General features: G+C 32.4%; 4 protein-coding genes across 4 annotated transcripts; 2 read left to right on the top strand and 2 right to left on the bottom strand.

Moving 5' to 3' along the window:
* Nucleotides 1-2818: 2818 nt before the first annotated feature.
* LOC109805791 (proton pump-interactor 1) lies at nucleotides 2819-7846 on the top strand. The gene is made up of 8 exons (XM_020367996.3): nucleotides 2819-3015; nucleotides 3637-4052; nucleotides 4990-5175; nucleotides 5283-5462; nucleotides 5580-5774; nucleotides 6424-6522; nucleotides 6648-7160; nucleotides 7240-7846. The coding sequence occupies exons 2-8, from the start codon at nucleotides 3678-3680 to the stop codon at nucleotides 7558-7560; spliced, it is 1869 nt and encodes a 622-aa protein (XP_020223585.1). The 5' UTR covers nucleotides 2819-3015; nucleotides 3637-3677; the 3' UTR covers nucleotides 7561-7846.
* Nucleotides 7847-10102: 2256 nt separating this feature from the next.
* On the top strand, nucleotides 10103-15504 carry LOC109805961 (RNA-binding S4 domain-containing protein). Its single transcript, XM_020368267.3, has 10 exons — nucleotides 10103-10312; nucleotides 11580-11689; nucleotides 11902-12033; nucleotides 12120-12193; nucleotides 12298-12403; nucleotides 13059-13127; nucleotides 13705-13769; nucleotides 13850-13948; nucleotides 14945-15044; nucleotides 15149-15504. The coding sequence occupies exons 1-10, from the start codon at nucleotides 10159-10161 to the stop codon at nucleotides 15209-15211; spliced, it is 972 nt and encodes a 323-aa protein (XP_020223856.1). The 5' UTR covers nucleotides 10103-10158; the 3' UTR covers nucleotides 15212-15504.
* Nucleotides 15505-16448: 944 nt separating this feature from the next.
* RPL3P (ribosomal protein L3 plastid) lies at nucleotides 16449-19973 on the bottom strand. The gene is made up of 6 exons (XM_020368257.2): nucleotides 19800-19973; nucleotides 19423-19723; nucleotides 17835-18044; nucleotides 17480-17584; nucleotides 17243-17356; nucleotides 16449-16882 (listed from the first exon to the last, which is right to left on the bottom strand). The coding sequence occupies exons 2-6, from the start codon at nucleotides 19714-19716 to the stop codon at nucleotides 16709-16711; spliced, it is 897 nt and encodes a 298-aa protein (XP_020223846.1). The 5' UTR covers nucleotides 19717-19723; nucleotides 19800-19973; the 3' UTR covers nucleotides 16449-16708.
* A 1365-nt stretch (nucleotides 19974-21338) lies between these two features.
* GRI (Stigma-specific Stig1 family protein) lies at nucleotides 21339-22211 on the bottom strand. Its single transcript, XM_020367560.3, has one exon. It carries the CDS (start codon nucleotides 22029-22031, stop codon nucleotides 21561-21563), a length of 471 nt encoding a protein of 156 aa, XP_020223149.1. The 5' UTR covers nucleotides 22032-22211; the 3' UTR covers nucleotides 21339-21560.
* Nucleotides 22212-25018: the final 2807 nt, after the last annotated feature.

The raw sequence follows: 25018 nt of genomic DNA, 5'->3' as shown, positions 1-25018 counted from the left end.
ATGAGATATCCATCCACCATCTACACATTCACCATTTTATCAAACAAACAACATAATTTCATAAGACAACACACGCTTGACGCCATTCTCCTCACGTTAGGCATCATTGAGGTAGATAGCTCTCAGGCTCGTCCAAGCTTGACACCACTCTACTTGCGCCTAACGTGAATGAGGCAGATAGCCCATGTGATAATCACATCTAGTGTGACTAAAACCACACCCGACTCCATTTCAAGCAAAGAGCCTCTTCCTAAATCACGTCTAGCTTCACTAAATTGGTGCCTAGTATTGTCTAGGAAGATAGCTTCTGTCTTGACCACGTTGGGTGCCACTTAACCTGGGTCCAACGTCATCAAGTTAGGGAACTTCTCAAGCAATCATGCCCAACACCTCTCATTTTCACGTTCGACGTGACTAAGTCAGAGAATTTTTTTCTCATCCATGCTTGATGTACCAATCTCATGCCCAATGTGATTAGAGTAGAGAGTCCTTGATTTAAGCCACGCCTAGTGCCATGAAAGCACGTCCAATGTTATGATGATTTTCGCATAAAATAGTCACAAATTTGGCCCATAAACTAAAAAATCCAACATGTAAGGCGCCAACTTATTCCTACACATTATTAATAACTCAAATCCAACCAAAAAACCCATATGCAACAACAAATCATGCATTTCATCTTAAACATACCATAAGGACACCGAAACCCTCACCCTCCACATTCAAATCTTAAAATCACCAACACAATCGTGGATTTACAAACCAAAACAACATATATACAACATCCTAAATTACTAATGTTTGGTTTTAATTTCCCTTACCTCAAGATCAACAAGAATCAGAGGAAAAAAAGGAAGAATAAGATGGGTTTCAAGCTAATTCTAGGAAGCTTTTTACCACATAACACCCACTTCGATTCTCAACTTCAACAACCTTAAATGACTAACCTGTTGCTCACTATGATCTTCTACACACTCAGGAAGGCTAGAATTTTTTTTTTAGAATTCTATAATTTCTCTTTCTACTATCTCTCTAAGATTTTTTTAAGAATAAACTTATGAAATTCAAATTTTTAAAAAAATCTTATATATCTTCCCCTTTAGGTTAAAATAGACCTTTGCTTAAAGAAACTTTTAAATACCTAAAACTTACGTGAATTCTTAAATTCTCACAATTCTCAACCAATAAACAATAATATCACAATAACATATAATTCAACAAAATCAACAATAATTAATAAAAATTCAAAACTTGTGACCATGTTTATAATTAATGAAAATTTGAATGAGAAATACAAATTAAAACATTTTTTTTTGGTACATAAGGAAGTTAAAGAAAGAAAACAACAAAGTAAAGGAAAGAAAGAAAAGAAACAAAAACAAACCACGAAACCCCAAACATGCAAGATTACGTGATGGATAGATTGTCTAGCACTAGGAGATCAAGTACGTTATTGGGTGGTATATCCTAGTTCTCATCCCAGTCAATCTTCGTTGTATTCCAACTAGCAAGTCTATCTACAACCTTATTGGCATCTCTGTTTATGTGAACTATGGTGATGATCCAGCTTTTCCTCAAGAGAATACGAATATCTTGAATGATTTCACAGTGTTTATGACGGTGGCTATTGTCATCCTTCCTTAAGGAGAGCACTTCAGTCACTTCCAAGCAGTCTGATTCACAAATAATATACTTCCAACCCTTCTCTCAACATCTAGAAAGACCAATCTTGATAGCAAGTAGCTCAGCTAAAATATGGACTCCCTTCCCAACTATTTTAAAAAACCCATAAAGCCATCTTCTAGTACAGTCACGAACAGCCCCACCAATACTCATCCTACCATTCGATGCATTAAAACTGCCATCCACATTCAATTTCAAAAATTGATTCTTAAGAGGGGTCAGGGAAGGTGATTAAAATCGTGTTGCAACATTTTATTCAAGCAAGGGAGCTCCGCAAGTGAATGATAAAGTAAAAGAAATTTGAATAACAAAATCTATTAATTTTAAAATAAATATACTTAACTGAATCGAGAATTAAAATCACATTGACCAAAAGTATAATTAATTTTTTTTAATAGAGCTCAATAAAAATAATAATTAGTGAGAATGATTTTATACAGTTAGCTGATGGAAAATTCTAATTGATATATTTTTTTATAAAGTAGATATCATAAAAATAAAGTTATCATATATCGAATGCATTATTCATTATTTCAAGAACTCATTTAAAAAGAAATTATTCAATTTTTTTATTATAATATACTTTGTTCTTGATATAGTTATCAAAATAAGATATTATAAAAGTAAATAAATTGATTAAATTAATTATCTAAACAACTCATTTAAAAAATTTGTTGAACTTTTTAATTATAATAGTATACATTATTCAAAAGCAGAAAAAAACTGACTGATAAATTTTTTTCTTTTTACAACCTATAATAAAAAGCAGAAAAACTTTATCAATATAATCCTCAGAAGATTCTGTTACCGAAAATCTACGGTTTAGATACGGCAGATCCCACAAACGGCAGTCAGCAAATGTTATACCCAAAAGAAAAAAAGAAACAAAATTGCAAAATATTTTAAAAAAATAAATAAAAACAGGGTTCTGGGTTTTGCAAAAAAAAAAAACAGAGTACTTATTTGTTATTATTATTATATATATATCATCCAAAAAGGGAAGAATAGAAAATGAAATTGGAAAAAAATCCCTAAAATAACAGCGTCAAGAAATACGGTAGTCCAACGTTTTTACTGATTGAAGAAATTGAGGGTGCGAAATCCGCTGCTGAACCTGAAAAAAATCTACCCTTTTTGTTTTATATAAATAAGGAACTGTTAATTGCTGTAGCTTCTCCTCTCTTTCTGCAACTGGTTTTGGTTTAAGCCATCACAGGGAGGAGGGGTTTCGGCTCAGAAGACCAACAGAGCGAGATCTGACTCATAATTTGGAGACCCTTTTCAGAAAAAAAGAGGTCTTCTTTGGTGTAATTATCTTCGTTCTCCACAAGGGTATTCTCTCTTTAATTGCTCGTGTTGTTTTTTCTTTGTTGGGTTGTTTTTTAGGTTCAAAGGTTTTGTCTTTCTTGATGCATCGATTGTGGGGTGGTCGTTCTATGTATTCAGAATTCAGATCATGCCCTTTTGGAATTTGTTTTAATGTCTTTGTCTCCATTCTGGGATTTGGATTTGCATGTTGGGATTGGTCATGGGAGAAGGTGATTCTTGTCTAGGAAAACTTATTTTTTTTTTTTTTGAATCGTGTTTCCTGTGTTTGTTGATTGTGGTTTTATTTGATTTGCATGTTTGAGATGAAGGTGGTAATCTTTAGATCCCTTTTTTCATTTCACGTGATCGGGTTTTTGTGATCAAATTGATGGAATTTACGAATTTGTTGAAGATATGTGGTGTTCAATTTTCTTTTACTTTCGTCCTGCATATGTGTCTGTGTATTTATCCATGTTTTTTTTTGTTGTTAATTTGTGATATTTGATAATAATGCTAAACGGTTAATGTTCCTTAAAATTTTCTTCTTGATTCGTGATTTAGCATTTGTGCACCTGCTTATTGAGCCTGTGGATCAAATTTAATTATATATGCTCATGAATCTTTCCTATATTGCTTTGGAATTAGGTTTCTTGGATTTTTTGTGAGGCTGTCTTGTAGTTGGAGTCATGGCGGTTGAGGTTGTGGGATTTGAGATGGTTCAAGGACCTGTGGAGAATGGTGTTGAAGGACCAAAACCTGTTTTGCACGAGAAGGAGAATGGCAAGGTGGAAAAAGATCTGGGGGCTGCTGAGGCCATAAAATTTGGGACACATGGAGATGAATCTGTCAAAGGGGAAGAGAATAATGTTTCAGATGCCAATGTCCCGAAAGATGCTGTTGAAGAGTGGCCTGCACCTAAGCAGATTCATTCTTTTTATTTTGTCAGGTGGCGGCCCTATGATGATCCAACAATCAAATCTAAAGCTGATCAGCTTGACAAAGAGATCAGCAAGAAAAATCAATCCCGGTTTCAGATCACTGAAGCACTGAAGGCAAAGCGGGTGAGTTGAGAATAATTCATCATGGTTGCTTGTTAAAAATGAGAGGATAATCCAAGGAGGGAAATAGTTTGTAAGAGTGTGGCCAACTCAATGGCGCCAAATCAAGGCCCCATAAGAGGCCAGCCTAACGCATATTTTATTTGTAACTGTAAAAATCCATAAAGTCAAACCGTCTAACTGCCTTTTTGTTTTTGTTTCTAAATTCTCCAGCCACAAACCCTTGATAGACAGAAGGAAGATTTTTCCCTTCCTACAAATTAGTACCGTGAAGGGTAGTTTTTCCTTGATAATTGTGTGCACTTCCATGTGTGTTTGTTAGAATGTAAAAACAAACATCCTCTAACTTTCTTCCATGATGATATTATTTTTTGGTTGATTCAAACTGAGTACTACTGTGGTGCTATTATGCTAAGGGAGATAAAATAGTCAGAATATTAAAAAAATACTAATTGTCAATCTTTGGGACTCTAAGCAGCAAGTAACTTAGTGTTTTTCAAAATTAAATATTAATTTTATTTTTTCTGCAAATGTTATGCTTGAGTTGTTAAGTTATATGGAAAAGTAATGCAAAAGAATCAAAAAAAAATTTCTTATGTCAGTTTTTCTTTCATGAGGTTTATGGGTTTTGGTTCCTCTTGACTCAAGGAGACGGGACCTAGCCCCTTTAGGGTGCATTTTCACCTTTGACAACACTGGGATGTGTATTAACTATTAACATTTAACATACCTTCTATATCATCCTCGTTGTTTTCACCCCCTCCAAACTGTCATGCTATGTGAGAAAAAAAATTAATGGAGCTTGCATATCTTTCATATCACTTAACAATGGACTGTTCTTTCCATGAAAGTTTTATATTTGCAGAGTGACATGACATGGTGATTCCTTCTCAACAAACATCTAACATCAATAAATATATGGTCTTTACTCTTTGTGCAGTCAGAACGAGCTGAGTTGATTTCTCAGATTAAGGCTCTTAGAGGTGACAGTAGGCAATTTCAAAGTATTGTGGATGAGAAAATAAAAGAGATTGAACCTCTGCAGCAAGCACTGGGCAAGCTGCGCACCCCAAATAATGCGGGTCAGGGTGGTTTGTGCTCATCTGAGGAGGAACTCAATAGAGTTGTATGTTGTGTTTGAGTTCTTTTTCCAGAGCATCAATTTATTTAGTTATTCGAACATTTATTTTTCAATCACTCACTCACTACTCCTGTGTGCTTTGATGGATGCAGATATATAGTTTGCAATACCGCATACAGCATGAGAGCATTCCATTGACTGAGGAAAAACAAATCCTCCGTGAAATCAAACAGCTTGAAGGGACAAGGGAGAAGGTTATTGCTAATGCTGCAATGAGGGCTAAGTTACAGGAATCTATGGGGCAGAAGGAAGCCATTCAAGATCAGGTTAAGGTAAGATGGTTTTGTTTGGTATTTGTGCTAACAAGTTTTCTTCCCCTGTTAAAAGTGTTCTGAATAAAAAATGTCTTATTATTCAAAAGGTTCCTAAGAATTTAATTTCCATCGCAGCTTATTGGTGGTGATTTGGATGGAGTGAAGAAAGAGAGACAAGCAATTCGGTCCAAAATCAAGCAGATTGATGATGTACTCAAAACCATTGACAAGGATATCCAGACTCTACAGGATGAACTGGCTTCTGTTTCTCAGAAGAGGGACAAATCATTTGAGAGCATGCAGCAGCTCAGAAAACAGCGTGAGGAGGGGGTATGTTTCACTTTAAATATGAGCATTCTGGTGTGATTTTTTTTAGTGTGCTTGGTGGAAAATGAAAATTAGAAATATTGGGAATGCAAAATGGAGTGGGATGGAATGTTTTCTTATTTTCACCTGGTGTTAGGTAGAGAATGGAAAAGTTCAAAATTGTTTTTGTTGAACCTTATTTATGCATCTCCATCTCATTTGGTATGGATAAATTTTTGAAGATGGAATGCAAAATGTTGCTGTGGGGTTACTTAATTTTCATTTCTTTCAATTATGTTACCAGCAAGCATTCAATGATTTCCAGTCTGTTTTCTAACCCTCCTATTTTTATCCAATTGTTACCTCATTTAATCTTGGTATTTGTAAAACCTGTATCTATAACTCGCTGTTTTAGAAATTTAGTTGAAACTGTAACCAGACTCTTGGAGTTCTATCAAACTGACAATTATTTAGCACATCTACTGTCTTGAATCTCATAAATTAGAGTTTTGTCCTTGATTAAAATTTCAATAAAACATGCTTGATGCGGTCATTGATGTAAATTTCAAGTAATTTTTTAAATTATTTCTGAACTAATTTGTTTATTCCAACGCTATGGTATATCACTGCAGAATAATAATATCTGAATTTGAATTAATGTTTTGTTGATCAGAACACCTATTTCTACCAAAGCCGTACAATTCTGAACAAAGCACGGGAGCTGGCTGCAAAGAAAGATATTAACACTCTTGATGAACTTGCACAGACAGAGGTTTGTCAGCATAATATCATCCAATATTTAATGATGGCATTGCACTTTAAACACTAGTCACTTTTTCCTGCTTTTTTTGACTGATGGTTGTGATTGAATCTTTTATTTCCTTCCCCGGGTTCTAGGTTGAGAAATTTATGGCACACTGGAATGGTGAGAAAACTTTTAGGAATGATTATGAAAAAAGAATTTTGCAATCATTGGACATGCGGCAGTTGAGCCGGGATGGACGGATGAGGAACCCGGATGAAAAACCATTGCTAGAAGAACCAAAGCCTGCTGAGCCTGAGATATTACCAAAAACTGTCCCAAAACAGCCAAAGGAGGATCCTAAGCCTTCTCCACAAGAAGCTTTGCCTGCTCAGAAAGAATCCGAAAGCAAGGCGAGAGCTTTGAAATCCAAACCGGATAACAAGGCCAAGGACTTAGCTGAAACTGATGAATATGAATTCGAAAATCCCCAAAAGGAGGCCCCTGCTAAAGATCCTGAAATTGATCCAGCAAAGCTGAAAGAGATGAAAAGAGAGGAGGAAATTGCGAAAGCAAAGCTGGCCTTGGAAAGAAAGAAGAAGTTAGCAGAGAAAGCTGCAGCCAAAGCTGCCCTCAGAGCACAAAAGGAAGCTGAGAAGAAGCTTAAGGTGATTTGATTGTTGATTCATTTCTTATCTCATTCCAGTGTTATACATTCTTCAAAACCTGAAACTGTTTTTTATACAGGACCGAGAGAAGAAAGCAAAGAAGAAGTCTTCGGGCGCTGCAGCTGTTGCCAACCCTGAGGATGAACCGAATGAGGAAGTTGTAGAGGCTACAGAACCTGAAAAGGTTGACGAAGACGTTCAAGCCCCAGCTCCGGTGAAGGTAAAGGTCCAGAAGGAGAGTGGCATCAGGTCCAGGGGCCGAGCAAGAGGCGGCCCGGATTCAGTTCCAAAAGTTATTCTTAAGAGGAAGAAGTCTAACAATTACTGGATGTGGCTTGCAGCTTCTGCTGCTTTGTTGGTCCTCCTGTTGGTGGTGCTTGGATACATCTATCTTTTCTGAAAAGTTTAGCTGTGACACCAATTTTCCTAGTGTGTGGCTAGGTTTGTGAGGGTAGACTAAGTTGTTCCTTTTCTATACACATCCTCTTGGGAGAAAGATCAAACTAAACACACTTAGTTGTGCTTAGCTCCTGTTTTGGGGAGAAACTGCATGCATACTTTTAGCTTGACTTTGTACTTTGAAATTTTGTTCAGATTTCATGAGATGTTACTGGAACCTTGAATTTGTTTATGTAGTTAATTGGTCACAGGAATAGTACCGTGATATACTGATAACTTTATGATGAGATTTGACATGTTGGTTAACAAGAATATCTGTAGAGGGTGAACATGACATTGAGGTGTGATGTTAGAATGTGAATCTGTCTTTATTTGGCTACAATTAGTACCAGTTGGATATATCTGTTTGGATAGAAGTTTATAAGTATTTTTAAGAGTTATTTTATTGAAAAATACTCTATATTTTCAATAAAGTTTTTAAAAGTATTTCTAACGTTTATTCAAATAAACTCATAAAAGCATACAAGGTTAGTTATTCAAAACTTCAAATGCTTGGGTGATGGTATGTGATGGTATTATGATATTATCTCGAACTTCAATTGTTAAAAAAAAAATCAAATCAAGTTTACTTTTTTAAAATTTCTAGAATATGATTTTTTTATATACATTAAACTAATTAATTTTTTAATCTCTGACAAACTGACCGTTAAGTTATACCGAGTGCATTGTCGTGTATGAAAATGTCTTTTTAACTCAAGTTTGATAATATTGTTGATAGATTAATATTAATAATATTATTGGATATTTATAAATGAACTAATAATTTAATAAATATAATTTTTTTATATATAATTTTAAATAAATATATGATATAATTATGTTAAGAGAAAGTTAGTTAAAAATAAATTATATAGCTATTTAGAAAATATAATATGTAAATATAAATTTTAGTAACTAAATATACAAATTAGATTCATAATACTTATATTTTATATTATATATTTATATTTATTTAAAAATATATTAATATATACTAATTTATATTCATTAAATTATTAATTTATCTATAAATACAATATTATTAATGTTAATATTTTTTTAATCTTTTTGTAACATTAAATATATGTGCTTTAATATATGTATAATTGTCATACTCATACTTGAGAAACTATAAATAGGAATGGTGAAACAAACTTTGACTTATTGACGCATCAAAAATTGGTAAGCCAAGCTAGGTATCCTAACTTGCTTGACTCGTTCCACCTAATCTGTTAGCCTATTGAGCTAAATGAAAAGTCAAGATAGGTTAACACACTCATTTTTTTAATATTAAGTTTAAATAAGTTATTTTAGATTTATTATGCGATTAGTCTATTATTTGTTATGTAGTAAATATGTTGTGTATATGATTTATTTTGTTATATCTATTTTATTATGTAGAAATTTTGGGATTTGTTTTGCAAAAAATTAAACTAAATATGTTGTAATTTGATATTTATTTTATTTTTTAAATATACTAAATTTAATAATTTATGCAAGTCTTATAGATATTGAAAAATAAATATATTTAAAGAAGTAATCAAAATAAACATGCAATTTCTTCTAATTTTTTTTAATGAATTGGTCCGCTAGCCTGCTACCTAACACTTAGATGGGTTAAAATACTACTTAATCATAAATTTATAAAGGATTTAGATTATCTCATGTGATATTTTTGTTTAGCAAAATCTCAACTCTTAATTAAGAATAAAAGTGAAAAATTAAATAATAAGAATAGAAGGTATGGGATTTTAATGGTAGAGATTATTATAAAAGGGAGTGCTTGTTTAGAATTTTGATTTGAAATGTACATATGCCCTTTCTCCACATCCAAAAGTAAAAAAAAAAAAAAAAAGTTGAAGTTACTTCATGTTGTTTTAAGTGAACGTGATTTCTCATGTTTGTGATGAGTAAAAATTTCACACGATAATTGTTTCTCACATATAATTAAAGTCTTAGTCTTTACTTTAAAAATGAGAGAGTTTAAATAATAAAAAAAATAGAAAATATGAGATTTTGATGATAGAGATTTTTACATGAGAAAATTCAAATGGAATGATTCATTCTAATTCATTATAATCCACTTATTAAAATGAGTGAAATTTGTGATTTTCAATCTTTAATAAATGAAATATTAATAAAAATGATGTTAAAGGAAGTGTCTAGTTGGTATTATAATTAATTTTTTTAATAATATAACTAATTCAATCTTAAAAACAATTAAAAAAAATTAACACTAATTAAATTATAATTTTAGTTATTTATTTTATTTTTTATATTTATATTTATTATTTATTTATTAAAATGTTTATTTTTTTCTTTTATATTTAAATTGATTTGATCCTTTTAAAATAGTATTTTTTTTATATAATTGAATCCAATGATTCAATTTAAAAGTCTTAAATAAGTTAAAAAAATAATTTAAAATAATAATTATTTTAATAAAACTAAATTAACTAAAATTTAAGAGACAATAAATAACTAAAATAAACCTTTTAAATCCCAAGCATAACATAAACTCATGTGGTGTTGAGTTCGAAGCTGATCCCATTTTCCAGCCATGGCTGCTGCCACTATCTTTGGAACTGCGTGCTGTCTAAGAAGAGCAGCTCAGCTATTTGCAATCTCTCATTCTCATACTCTCCGCAGTAACGCCGCCCTCTCTTTTCAAAGGAACCTTTGCTCCAATCTTCTCTCTGTTTCTACTTCTTCAGGTCCCCACTTGCCTTCTCCAATTTTATTTTTCCTTTATTTTTGGGTGCTACCTTTATATCTAAGTGGATGATGCTTGCCTTTGCCATGCCCCTTTTGTTCACTCTTTTTAAAAATGCAATCTTTCCGACAAAACAAATTGTGGGTGTTGAAAACGAAGGCGAGAAAATGTTGTTTTGATTTCAAGGTGCACAAATTGGAGTGTGTTTATGACTAAACGTGGTAATGAATGTGGCTGAATGCACAAAAGGGTTTCATGAATTGTGATAAAGTTGAAAACTTGCTGGTTGTAACTTGGCAAGCGGTGTTCCTCTTGTTTCACCGATCATGTTGAACATGATAGACATTCTTTTTTATCATAAGTGTTGGCCTTGGTGATGAGTGATAGCACAGTGGTTAATATGTAGTAGGTTGATTTGGTGAAGTGTGTAAACATGTTGATCTCAAAAAAGTAGTAAGAAAAATTGTTGACCATTGAATACGTGGGAAATGCTTTTTCACTAGGAAGAGTGCCAGGTACTTGCACTTGAGGGAGAAATTATTGAGAATTAAAATGTTAGAGCAGTGTGGGTGAGTGAAGGAGTTCCAGAGTGGATATTACAGACAAGGTAAAGACTGTATAAAGTGGAAGGACTTGTGAATCTAATGCCTTAGAGTGTGTTTGGGAAAAAGTTGAATTGAACAGAATCCATGTTAACTTCAATTCCAACACTCTTGTTCCTTCTCTGTTTGGTGCCTCGGAAAGTGCAAATAGACATTTTTAGACTTTGAAATGGTAATTCATATAGACTCTGAAGGTTTTGGGTATTGGGCATGCAAGAGTAGTTTCCTTGGTAAGTCCATTGAAACACATCTCCCACCTGTTTTTGCCTCGGCCAAAAGGCTTAACACTGTGGCTATCTCCATATCTTGCTTGAAACCAACAAACTGAGGACCTTATGTTTTTCCCAAGAAACTGGAAAATTTTGTAAGTGACTGTTCCTGTGTCATCTAGAGTACTTTTAGTGTTAGTGGTAATATACATGTCAAAGATATTTTAGTAACGGCTATAACTGTTTAAATCCTGTATAAGCCCCTTCCCTAAATTACTAAGAAATTTTGGGGTATAATCATTCAATCATCTGATAGAGAGAGGTTTACTGGGAGATAACGAAACAGTACTCATGCCTTCTTTCCCTACGTTTGAGTTGCTAGTTCAGTAAAGAATGTATTATTTGGGCACCTCAACCATGATCCAGTTTCACATTTTTAATGTTTTATGAAGTGCAGCTTCAGGTGTAAGCCAGACTGTACAAGCTTTAAAAGGAGACGTTGACTTGTTACTCAAGGGAGTAGGAGATCGAAGTATAACAAAAGAAGTGAAACATATTCTTGAGATGGTACTTTCTTGTTTTTCCCTGGTCTCTAGTCCATAAACATCATTACCTTACAAATGTCATGAAAAACCTTGGAACTCCTTTTTGTCTCTGCATGAAAGTTTGATGCTTATTGCTTGTTCAAAAATATTTATGCCCTTTGGAGTTTGGACCATTAGGTATATTAAAATTTTACCCTATAAATCATTATTTAATCCCTGAATTGGTTGTTGTAGGCTAGACGAGCATCATTAAAGCGAGAGATTCTCCATACAGATTTTCTAACCCCTCCAGTGCTAAAGGAATCTATGCAAGTTTTGGAAAAATTAGCAGACGTGAAAGCAATTGCTCAAGGAGGTTATCCTCAGGTAAAATACCCAGATAAGTGCTTTCCAGCCCCTTGATACATAAGTTATTTGAATTTGTATGTAGACATAAAGCTTGTATTCTCTAGGCTGAACGTTGTCGGATTTCTGTTGGACATCCAGAAGAACTGACCAGTGATCCAGATATTATTTCAGCATTAAGGTAAATCTTGAAGGTTTGTTACCAAAAGTTTTCAAGCTCACCAGATTCATTGTCGATGTTCCTTGAAGTGTTTGCTAGTATTTACATAAAATTACTTTTTTCAGCATCACAGGGAACTTCCAGTTTGAACCTTGCTCGCATGGTGACTTCCTTGGCTCAATTCTTGGTACAGGAATTGTCAGGGACAAACTTGGAGATATTATATTGCAGGTATTTGTTTTTTTATTTATTCCACAATGGTTATTTTGAAACTGTGCTCTGTGCACTGGAGGGTCTAATTAAAGAACATATTCATTTATTATATCTGATTGAGGAAAAATCACAACAAACAGCTAAGAATGTTGTATAAACAATATCAGCTTCTAATGGGCACACCTTTAGTAGTGAATGATAATCTACAATTTGTTACATATTATACTAGAAAATTCCAGCTTATGAGTTTTTTATTTGGTGATTCTGTTCTAATGTTCATTTCATCTCTTGGCCTGTACATAGTAAAGTAAATGACTTATGTTTGTTGTTTGATGACTCAATATTTATATTATCTTATACTTAAATCAATACAGTGCGTATAATATAAGATTATTCATACAATGGATCTAAATGAAGTCAAATCATTGTGTCAAAAAGAATAAGAAAATCTTAAGTCAAGAATGATCGATTAGTTAGCTGCAATTTAAGTTTACAAACATGACTTGGATTGCATTTTCTTATTTACATCCATTGAGTTTTATTTTACCATTTGTTTTGTATTTATGTCAAATAATTAGTTTTTTTTGTTATGTTTATTTTTCTAGTGTGCATGTACACCAGCCAGCCCACACATATTTTAGGAAACTTAGACTTTGTTGCCTTTGTTATCTAGGGAGAGCAGGGTGCTCAGCTAATTGTTGTACCAGAACTCGTTGAATTTCTCATGTCAACACTGGTTAAGGTAATGTTATTTCACTTAGGCCATGCATAAAAAAACTTCTCAAAAATCACACTTACGTGAGAAGAAAATAAAATGGTAAAATAAATTAGGTTTCTCTCAAAAGTTAAAATTAACTTATGAATTAGTTAAAATAAACTTTTGGGCAAGGTAAATGAGAGAGTTTTTACAAATTAAGTTACACATAAGCTAATTTTAATTTAAAGGAGAAGCTTGTTTCATTTTACCTTATTTTCTTTTTCTACAATTGTTTATTAAAAATTTTACCCAAACGAGACCTTAATGCTTTTTACAGTTCACCTTTCTTAATAAAGATCTAATTATCTAATTATCAGAACAAAAGGTAAGAGCTATGTACTTGTGGTAGTAAATATTTGATTGCATTGATGAATGTTGTTTCCAAATTACAGGCACACAAGAATTTTTAAAAATGTAGGATACAACACAAGTATAGCAGATTATTCAAAATAAAATATTATAGAAATATTTATATTCATATAAATATATAATTTTAGTACTCTGTTTTGTGCAGTTTCTGTATTGTATACTATTTGTATTCTGATTACATTTTGTTATTCAGGTTCGTAATGTTCCTGTGTCTTGCACCAAGATACCATTAATTTCTCTAGATTATGAACCACCAAGGTGCAGTATTGACCTGGGCTCAACTTCACATAATATTTAATTTTGTATGTCAGACCTTACCAATTTTGTTTATTGTGCAGAACAAAATCATTCAAAACTATAGAGGCATCGCTAAGAGTGGATGCACTGGCAAGTGCTGGATTTAAGGTTTCGCGTTCAAAGCTAGTTGAAATGATCAGGTTGGCAATCTCCAACTTACGTTTATCATGTCTTTCATTTGAGATAACACATGATCTTCCTATCCTTATAACGTTTACAACAACTTCCCTTGTAGAGGCGTAAATAGTGTAGTGTGTTTCTTGGATAAAAGGTATCGGTGTAATATATAGCGGTGTTTGTGTAATGTTTTGTAAATAACTAAGGGGGGTTAATGTTGGGGCAAAAAATGGAGGGATAGGGATGAAATCTCAAGGGATGCAAGTATAAATTATTTTTTTTGTAACTATGTTATTGGTTTGGAATATTTGTTAGTTTCACCGATGATGACTAATCTCCATTGAATTTTGAATAACATGACCGATTAACTTTAGTGGGGTCTCTATTTTCCCAATCACATTTTATCCATACATAAAACTCAAATTCGAAATCTTACTTAAGGGAACTAAATTTAATACTACTCAAATCAACAACTTGTTAGCATGCAACTATAATTTGTGCTTTATTAATAGCACTTCAAGTCAGAAGATACTACTTAGTATTTTTATTTTGCATTATCTATTTTACTCTAAAATATATATAAAAAAAATATCTGTTGGCAAATCAACTTTTTAGACAAATGGGAACCATAAAAAATTGTGCGTCAGTGATATGTAAGACACCAGATGTCAGATACAATTCCTTGAGATCTTCATATAGAAGTGTTACAACTTAAAACTGCAACTGATATTTCAATTTTTTTCATTCTGTATTTTCTTTTTTGACTGATAATTTATTACTGGTTCCTTCATTCTTGGCGCTGTCATGCATGTTTTATTTTCTTATGCTACGATGATGATTTTTTTGCTGCATATTTTCAATAGATGGACTGAATTTGTGGTACCATACCCGATATTGTTTAAATTATATTTCAGTATTACACCTTTCAATTGCAAAATCTCATTATATATAGACACTTTGGTATGGGAAAAAAAATTGCTTATAGATGCATGATAACGGTGTTGTACATATTCTCGTAGCAATGGTGATGTGCGTATCAACTGGATCCCTGTTACTACCAAAGGAACCACACTCAAGAGTGGGGATATTGTATCAGTTAGTGGAAAGGGAAGATTAAAGGTAACATGCCAAAACTTAACATAAGGCCTGGATCATGTGAATGAGTTTGGATATATTATATGTGATTAAGCCTTTTTAGTTATGCTTTGCTTCTTTTGTTCCAGATAGGAGAAATAAACTCGACAAAGAAAGGAAAGTTTGCAGTGGAACTCATTCGGTATTTGTAGAAGTTTAGCAAGAGTTACCTTCACTAGGTAGTATAATTGTCTACAAGACATAATTTTTGGTGGGAAGCTTTGCTTGCCCTTATGCAAGTAAAACTTGTGAAGAGAGAAAAAGTGTACAGAAAGAACATTCATCTTTGAATATTATTACTCACTCCATTTCAAGACTATTGATCTTCACTCTTAAGCCAAGGGAGAGGATACCTGTACAATTGTATTTGATAGTGATTTAGAGCATATCAAGAATCACTTTCAACTCATGACCACATTTTTCTTTTAAATAAATATTTTCTCAATGTACAGACCAAACAAAGTAGAATTTTTTTATATAGGAACTCAAAGTTAGAAAAACGATGTTATTTGTACAGAATCAATTCTAACACTAATATCATTTTGACGTGCGACACTAATTTGTAAAAAAAAATTTTAATGAAAGCCAAATATAAAATTTTCAAATAAAAACTAAATTGAATTTTTTTTATTCTATATAACGTATGCATTGTATAAAACATGTGCTTTGATTAATTTTTTATTATAAATTTTGGAATACTTTCGTCAACCATGAAAAAAAAAACGTTTTTGGACTATTACAAGTTGATAATCATCGACACATTAAAGACGTATCCTTTATTAAATCCAATAAAAACAAGTTCTATAAGTATGTTAATGTCTTGAGTAAGGATGTCAAAAAATATTCACACATGCAAATATCAGTACATAAAATCTGTAATGGGTAAAAATGAATATTGTATACAAATATTTGTGAATAATAGGTACGAATATTTTTTATACTTGCATGTTAACCGAGAGAATTTGGGTATCATAGCATCTTTACTCGCAGATATCAAATATTTAATTTATTTGAACTTGTATTGTATGAATTCAATTTTATTTGAACTTATACAAATTTGATTATATTTGAATTATGCTTGAACTTATAATAGTTAAGTATTGTATTTTATTATCTTTTATTTTGATTTATGTATAATCAAAATATTTTATTTTACCAACTGCTGTTTGAACTTTAAACTGATTGAATGTTTAAAATTCAAATTTTAAATTTACTTATTATTATTATTATTATTATAACTATGAAGAATATTTGAATTTTAACTTTATAATCTTCAAAAATTTTATCAAATTTTTATAGCTTTTAAAAGAAAAAAAAAAACAATTACAAATAACTAAAATATATGATTAAAATATTTCGTTAATTGTCTAAAAAAGGAAACAATTCAAATAGAATAAAACATCATAATTCATTAAATCCAAATCTCCACACTTATTTGTAGGATTCCAAGGCAACCAAGCTTTATCCAATCTTAATTTGGATTCGCCAATGTCGTAAATAACCCTAAAGCCCCTAAAGCTGGCGTAAAAGACAAATAAAAAATCATCCTTGGATGGTTCCTCAAAAATTTCATTTTACCGTCTATATTCAAAGAAAACATGATTGCAGAAGTGAACCTAGCAAGAAAACCAGCACCTGAACTATGCTCTTTAATCAGCAACCATAAATGGATCCACATCTCCAAGCTCAGCAACCAATGGTTCCAAATTATCAGTATCTTCATCTTCAGGGACAAAGTAAGTTGGGAAAGGAAGTAGAGATATGTCAGGTTTTTCATAGACGGCATCTTTTATAAAAACAAAGTTTCCTGTAGCTCCCGGGACCTGTTGTGCACATCAAATAAAAAGAAATAAGCGATCAATAATAAAGCCTAAAATCCAATTTTATTTTTTTAGTTAATGGACAACTGTGAACTAAAAAGTTGCAAATCAACCACTAAAATACAGGCTGAATACTGATCCATCCACGATTACATACTGATGATCCCAAATTATAATGAAAAATTGTCACAAGTAATTTTGGGTCATACATAAAATAAAATTTCTATAACAGTAGTACAATTTGAATTAAGTGGGATTTCGATTTTTTAAAATTTGGAGCATTCATTTGTCAGATGTGATAATCAGATAGTTCCTTCCCTTTAACTCCAATATGAATTTGAGAATAAAAATAGAAAAATTTACCTGGCCTTTTACCCACATCAAATTCCTTGCTGGGTCGATTTTGTAGACCCATACATTTTGAACTGTTCTTTGATCCCCACCCATTCGCCCAGGCATCTTTTTACCTTTAAAAACCTGAAGGGTAATAAGAAAAAAAAAATATTTAAAATTATCAGAGAAAAATTATGGTAAGCAAATTATTCAAGGAACTACACAAACATATCTCAACAAATTACCGACTAAAAGTGTACAACTCACCCTTCCAGGAGTATCCCTTTGACCTGCAGAACCAATGCTTCGATGTGACAAGGAAGCACCGTGTGAGGCTGGCATTCCCTTAAATCCATGCCGCTTCATCCCACCCTGGGAACAAAAAAGATATTTGACATTGACACTCGTGATTTGAGGAGACTTAAATCCACAAAAAAAGGAGCACCCTTTCAGTGCTGCCTGCTTTTACTCACACTAAAGAATTCTCCGCAGGCATACACAAAACATAAATAAAATAAAAGGAAAATAACATGATAAGACACGCAGACACAAAATACATGCATAACATTGCATACATACTCTCAGTAGTGCAATGTTTAATACGAAGGAAAGAGAAAAACACCTGAAAACCTTTTCCTTTTGTTATTCCTGTGATATCAACATACTGGCCTGGAACAAAATGGCGAACATTAAGTGATGTACCAACAGGAAGTAGAGCATCCTCCGTCACTGGAAACTCCCTAAGCTTCCTCTTTAATGGAACTCCTTGAGCCCTAAAATGACCAACTTCAGGCTTGGTCAAATGTTTATCCTTCTTCTGTCCACAACCAATCTAACTAGAAACAAAGCGGCAAAGAAATCTATAAGTAGATACACATACACTTAAAATACTATACCGATATAAGAACCAAGCAATAGCTAAATTGAACCATACGGTCCATACCACAAACTATCCTAACTGTTTTAACAGTTTAATAACCCAAACCTGTTTTCTTAAACCAGTTCAGTACTCCTAACCAATTTTTAATCCAATTTGATTATTTGGCTATAAGTCGCAACCGAGCTCAAACAAACTGATCAAATTACACATTCAAACAGAAATCAGGGATGGAGCAGGGATAAAGTGTATGAACTATGAAGTGGCTTTCCTTATAGCCATCAAGTGTTATAACTTATAAGTTATAACTAAGACAAAATGCACTAGATGGAACAAGATGATAAGTTATAAGTATATGTTCCCTGTTTTAACGTTCTACTTAGAGCAATCTTAAATAAAAGCTGTATTATCATTTAATGGGAGTACCCTGCTTCGCCTAAGACTGGCTCACTAGTTTTGGTTGATTCCCTCACAGTTGAAATGATATGAGTATATTCTGCTAAAAATAGACTATACAGTCTACATTAACATAGTATTCTTCAAGATGGGCTCTAAAAGACATCTATTCCATAATTCTGCTAATTATTTTCTCTAATATTGCTTTTAAATTTCCCTCTTCTCGACAAATTTTTGGAGTAGCAAAGATTACAGAAATAGTATAGTATCTGCTAGAAATTCATTTTATAATAATTTCAATTTATAAATTATAATAATTTAGTTTGCATAAGAAGAACCCGGTTCAAATAGTTTACATAAATGTATGAATGAAATGAAGTGACAAATATCCAATCCCACTGCTTAACGCATTGGCAAACACCAATCTCCCATATAAAAAAAAGAAAAAAAAAGAAAAGCTAATTGATGCAAATTCATCTTCTTATAAAGCTAGTAGATATATATTTTATGTGATTGATTAATAGACTTAACTTTGATTTAGTGTTCGCAGGGAAAATTTCACTTTAATTTTTTTTTTTGGGGGGAGAGGATGGGGTAAAGACCTGAAGTATCTTCTATTAGAGGCAATCCTAGTCAAGCGAGTAGAACACTATAGGCCAGCAAAACTCTCCTCCAACTTTAACTTAATTATATATTATCACATTTAAACTTCTTAAATAATTGTTATGAAAAATACTTTAGGTTTCTCTCTAACGTTAACCCGTCTAATTTCTCCATAATTTATGAAAAAAATACTTCACTTTCAACTTTGGAGACTACTGATCTGCTGCTTGAACTGTGAGCTTAACCTGACACTAGTTTCTCGGGGGTATAATTTATAAAGGAGAAAGACAAACATAGGGTTTAAGAAAGGGTAACTAGAAGAGAAGAGAGGTACCTGGAGAGCACAAAAACCTTCTTTCTCAGGGGTCTTAACCTGAGACACAATGTTATCATCGACCCAAAGCACGGTGATTGGAATTCTGGCGCCCCATTTATCCCAAAGCGCACTCATTCCACACTTGACAGCTATGAGCCCAGTTCGCTTGGAATTAGGGGTCATCACACCGGGTCTCGGATCAATAACCCGACTCTGAATCGCTGCATCGGAACTCAAAAACCGGAGCGGCGAGGGCGAATCGACGGCGACACGTTGCAGACGAGAAACGAGGCCTCTCGAAAGGGCGAGCATGGCAGAGCTACAGAAACGGATCGATGTGAAACGAAGAAGCTGAATCGAAAACATGGAAATGCGAAGAATTGCAATGCACTTACCCGGAGACGATGAAGATGGAGATCGCAGTTCTGAGTTCGCTCGCGCGTACGATTGATTGCAATGCGACAGCACAAAGAAAAACCCTAACCACTCGGGAAAAAGCTTCGGGGTTTAGGGTTTTGAGTAATGAAAAATGGATTCAATTACAATAATAATACTGTAAATGAAATTAATGTGTTATTATTGTGTATCTATCTATTATGGTTTCAGGAATTTTCTAATTCTGTAATGCTTCTGCGGAAAATTGGGCCACTTTGGGCCTCTGTTATTTACTCTCTTCTGGGTTCTCTATGTTGAGTTTCGTTTTATGCATAAATCATCTCTTTTGTATAAATAATATATAAATTAAACTTAAATAATTATCTTCAACTATTTATGATTTTATATTTTTTGAATAAATTTTTAATGTGTTACTAACATTTTTCTTATTTATATTAAACTTAAAATAATAATATGCGAAGCACTACTCTTTTAATAATATTTAGTTCTTTTAATAATTTGTTGACCATGTGTATAGATAAAGCTTTATTTGAGAGAAATAAAACTTGTTTTAGTATTTATTTGGAAGATATGTTCAAACAAACAAAAAAAAAATATTAACTTTATGATACACAATAAATAATTTATCATTAAAATTAATTGGCAATTGAGATAATTTGTACTAAGTTTTAGATGAAACTTTAATCTTGGTATCACCATTAATTGTAGTAAAAAAAATGATATGTAATAAATAGAGCAACAATATCATTATTTATTTATTTTAATTTTAAAAAATACTTGTATATAAAAAAATCAAAATAACATTTGAAATGAATGAAATTATATATTCGTAATATAAAAATATGTTAACGTAAATAAATAAATAAAAATAAAAAAAGATAAAAGGGAAAATTAAGTATTGATTTGGATCCTTTGAGTTTGAGAATATAGAAATGTCAGCTATATTCTCTCTAATACCCTCATTATAATATTTTTCTATATTTTTTGCTGAAATATATTAAAATTATAAATTTTGATACATATTGTATAATGAATATTACTCCTAATTTAATGATAATATCTTTTGTGCTTTTTAATAAATTTCAGTCAATAATAAATAATATTAAAAAAAAGTGTTAAAAAAGTATTTTTAGTATTTATTTTTTTATCCAATCATTTGAACCAATCTAAATTATCTTAATTATTTAAATTAAGTTAAATTATATTTTTCTCCTTTTTTTGGAAATGAATTTTAATTTGAATGATAATAAACATGAGACATCTAATCCAGAATTCATCTTCATGATAGTTTATATCTTCATTAACATATGTAATCGTATAAAATTCATTCATCAATTAAATTCATCCACCTATTATTAATTTGAAGAGTACATCCACGATAATATATAACAATTATCAAGAATCAAGACAAACTAAAACAAATAAAATTAAGAGCGTATTTAGATACAATTTTTTTTTTTAAAATTAATAACTTCTTTATTGGAAAAGATTTTTTTTTTAATAGGAAAACTTAAAAAAATTCTTTTAACTAGAGTATATTCAATCAAAATTACTTAACAAAATTCAAATGTGTACACTTAAATTTGAGACCACATAAAAATTCAACTCATTCCAATCCTTCTTTCCCTTTGCCCCTTTATTAAAAGCCTAAGAATGAAACTAAAATGGGAAATCTTTTCATATCTCAAATCAAACTATTACATAATTAATATATGGATCACAAGACCCTAACCTTTTTCAATAACTTTTTATTTTTCCTTTCATGCATACCCACAAACTCCATTCCCACACGAATCTCCGGGTGAACACTTCTTGTTGCACTTGCCACAGTGACGAACATTAGACAAAACATTGGTACAAACCCCATTGCAACATCTTTCCCCTTGCTTGCACTTGTTGCCACACACCCTGCAATTGTTCTTGTCACTAAGCACATTGCGACAATGCTTCTTGCAGCAGAAAAGCAGGTCTCTCCCCTTGTTTGCCCTAACACCATTGCATATGTTATTGGTCTCACGATCACACTGTCTCCCTTTCTTTATTATGCTTGCCAAGAACCTGCTTCTTGGCCCTAGATGGGGCAATGGGGTGTCAAGAACATACTCTTCCTCTTCCTCTTCGTTTATGTCATCATGATCTTGGTCTATGTCACTTGAAGAAACAAAGAGGGAATTATGCATGATGAGAAGAATGAGAATTGTTGTGAGTTTAAGGATTGTGTTGTTGGCCATAGTGATGATCAATATAGTTGGTATAGCTAGAGGGTGTGATGATTAATGAGGGAATTTGTGTGCAATTTAAAGTGTGTTTCGTCGTGAAATACTGCATGATCTTAGGGGACGAAAACTTGTTGCTTGTAATTGCAAGGTTGAATGGGAGAGAGATTCATGATCTAAATTCTCGGGTTGAGCATAATTGGTGTACAAGCATGATCGATCCTGCTATTTATTTAATTACTGTAAATATAATAATAAAACAAGTTAACCGGTTTTGCTGATGTTTTAAGAAAGCTTCAAAGTTCATAAATAATTGAAGGACAAAAAAGTGCTGATGCAATAAAGTAATTATCACTATCTTTTTATTTATACTGAAATATGGGGCAAGCCAAATACTATACTTGAGATATCACTGATAGAAATAATCATTGTCATCATGGTTGTCAAACTCGCGAGTCAACTCGTAGACTCGGACGAGTTTACGATTCTAGAGGAGCAAAACTGGTTAACTCGCTTGTAGAATCGTTTTTGGGTAGACTCGGGTAGACTCGGATAGACTCGGGTAGACTCGGTCATAATCGCGAGTCTGAGCCCGAGTCCACGAGTCTGGTTACATTTTTTTTTGACCCCTAAATGGCCCAAAACGACGTCGTTTTTGCCTAGGGTTAGTTAGTAAGAACACCAGTTTCCCTGCGCGCGAGCTTCCTCCATCATTCTCACGTTTTTTAGTCTACCTCCGCACCATTGGAACACCCATCTCCGCCTCAACGAACGCGCAGCTCCGCCTCAACGAACGCGCAGCTCCGCCTCAACGAACGCGCATCTCCGCCTCAACGAACGCACAGCTCCGCCTCAACGAACGCGCATCTCCGCCGCTGCGAACACACGTCTCCGCCGCTGCGAACGCATGTCTCTGCCGCTACGAGCGCACGTCTCCGCCGCTGCGAACGGTGCCGCAATCGAACACCGCCGTATACGAACGCCTCATTGCAGCTTTTGCCGCATACGAACGCCTCATTGCAGCTTCCAGCATCATCGTGAATTCGTGAGTGTTACTTCTCAGTTCTCACTCCTATAATTGCAAGATGTCTGAAACCGGTGGTGGCTCAAAGTCTTCAAGCAATGCAGTTTCTTCTTCCAGAGCAAGGAGAAATGCCCCTGGAAATAGGACTGACATGGGTTGGAAGCATGGGACAGATGTTCTAGGCAATGGCAAAAAGGTGAAGGAAAAATGGTTTTCGACTTTTGGTTGTTTATGTATGGTTAAGATTTGTATTATGACATTTTATTGTTGTTATTTGACTTATTTCAGACTTAGAATGTTGAAATAGTGATATCATATTGTGTGTGTTCATGTTTTTTAATATATTTTAATATTATGTAGACTCTTACGAGTCTACGAGTCGAGTCTACGAGTCGAGTCTACGAGTCGAGTCTACGAGTCGAGTCTACCAGAGCTCCACGAGTTTGTGTAGACTCTCGAGTTTGACAACCTTGATTGTCATGATGCATAACTTGGGTTTGTCAAGCATGTTAGAAACTTTTATGGATCTTAAAATAGTAAATTTGAGTCTAATGGATCTTAAAATAGTAAATTTGAGTCTAACTCAATATTAATATACTACAAAACTGATTTATAAGGTAAAGGTTATTTTTCACTTATATACTATTTAATTGTCTAATCTCTGGTTCATGTCAGATTTGAATTTTTACAAATAATGGAGCTTCTTAGTAGTGTTGGAATTGAATTGCGTATTCTTCTTAATAGCATGAAAATCACACTTGCGTGCTCTATTAAAGGTTGTACAATTGAATATCAGACTCACAAAATAAATTTCATCTCTTACTCATCAAGTTATCTCCTTAATCTTTACTTACAAGTTACTGTATCTATCTACATGTAATTAATCAATTCCCTCAAAATACTGATTAGGGATTAATCGATTATTAAAAGATAATTTATCATTTTATGTTACGCCTAATAATACTGAAACTCATCAAATAGAACTTGTAGTACTTATAGCACGACAGGCAGAGCTAGAAAATAACATTTATTAGTAGCCAAATAAATAATAAGATTAATGAAATTAGTCATGACATAACAATATCGAAAAGGTCTTAATTTATCATTTTTCACCTTTGCAATACTTTAATTAATATATTATATTTTTATTTATATTTATATTTAAGGGTATTTGTGTCATTTTATCAATTTATTTATTTCTTTTTCTTCATTCTTTTCTACTTACCAAACAATTAAACATTTTTTTTTACTTATATCCTCTTCTTATTTTCTCCCACTTTCTTTCTTTTATTTTTCTTTAGTAATGTAAACAAATCATTAAAGATTTCAAGAACTTTGGGAAAGCCGTATCCTACCCCCAAACCATAATTCTAAGAACACATGGCCCCATCGAGTTATAAAAAAAATAATAAAAAAATATTGATTACATATGAAGAAAGTTCCACTTAGTTTAAAAGTAATTATTGGAGATTTATTTCCACTTAATACATATTTTACATCAAATTTTAACAATTATAACATTAAATTAAAAGTTCTTAATATATAAATTAAGTTTATACATTTTTTTAAAAACTTAATATTATTTTATTCTTTGTTTTATTAATTTAAATTGAGGGATACTCATTAAAACTTCTATACATTGATTTAAATCTATATAATGAAGTATTATATAGTTTTTATTTTTTTTTAATTTTTACACTTAATCTATACATTAAAAAAAATTAATTTAACAATTAGATTATTAATATTTGATATGGAACATAAATTATTAAGGAGAATACGTTTATCAAAACTTATTATTTTAGTTAGTGAATCTCTCCTTTAACTAAAATAAATAAAGAGTCAAGTAATATACTCAAGTCTTTACAAAGCTTTTTCATTCTACTTAATTTTAACGATATGAGTAAAAAATGATTGGATGGTGATTTAATTATGCACAAATAAAAAAATATTAGATAATATATAGTAGTATATTCAT

The sequence above is a fragment of the Cajanus cajan genome, chromosome 10, assembly GCF_000230855.2.
Source record: "Cajanus cajan strain Asha chromosome 10, NIPB_CcT2T_4, whole genome shotgun sequence".
Taxonomy (NCBI): domain Eukaryota; kingdom Viridiplantae; phylum Streptophyta; class Magnoliopsida; order Fabales; family Fabaceae; genus Cajanus; species Cajanus cajan.
This window is presented reverse-complemented; position numbering and strand designations above follow the sequence as displayed.

Bases quoted from the DNA above. Each gene is read 5' to 3' on its own strand.
- LOC109805791 (XM_020367996.3), top strand. From the start codon at position 3,678: ATGGCGGTTGAGGTTGTGGGATTTGAGATGGTTCAAGGACCTGTGGAG. The intron at 6,523-6,647 runs GTTTGTCAGCAT...CCCGGGTTCTAG, and splicing joins ATGAACTTGCACAGACAGAG to GTTGAGAAATTTATGGCACA. The intron at 7,161-7,239 runs GTGATTTGATTG...TTTTTTATACAG, and splicing joins AAGCTGAGAAGAAGCTTAAG to GACCGAGAGAAGAAAGCAAA.
- RPL3P (XM_020368257.2), bottom strand. From the start codon at position 19,716: ATGCTCGCCCTTTCGAGAGGCCTCGTTTCTCGTCTGCAACGTGTCGCC. The intron at 17,585-17,834 runs GTGTTTTTCTCT...TTTTGTTCCCAG, and splicing joins CAAAAGGAAAAGGTTTTCAG to GGTGGGATGAAGCGGCATGG. The intron at 17,357-17,479 runs GTGAGTTGTACA...ATTACCCTTCAG, and splicing joins AAAGGGATACTCCTGGAAGG to GTTTTTAAAGGTAAAAAGAT.
- GRI (XM_020367560.3), bottom strand. From the start codon at position 22,031: ATGGCCAACAACACAATCCTTAAACTCACAACAATTCTCATTCTTCTC.
- LOC109805961 (XM_020368267.3), top strand. From the start codon at position 10,159: ATGGCTGCTGCCACTATCTTTGGAACTGCGTGCTGTCTAAGAAGAGCA. The intron at 11,690-11,901 runs GTACTTTCTTGT...TGGTTGTTGTAG, and splicing joins TGAAACATATTCTTGAGATG to GCTAGACGAGCATCATTAAA. The intron at 12,404-13,058 runs GTATTTGTTTTT...TTTGTTATCTAG, and splicing joins TTGGAGATATTATATTGCAG to GGAGAGCAGGGTGCTCAGCT.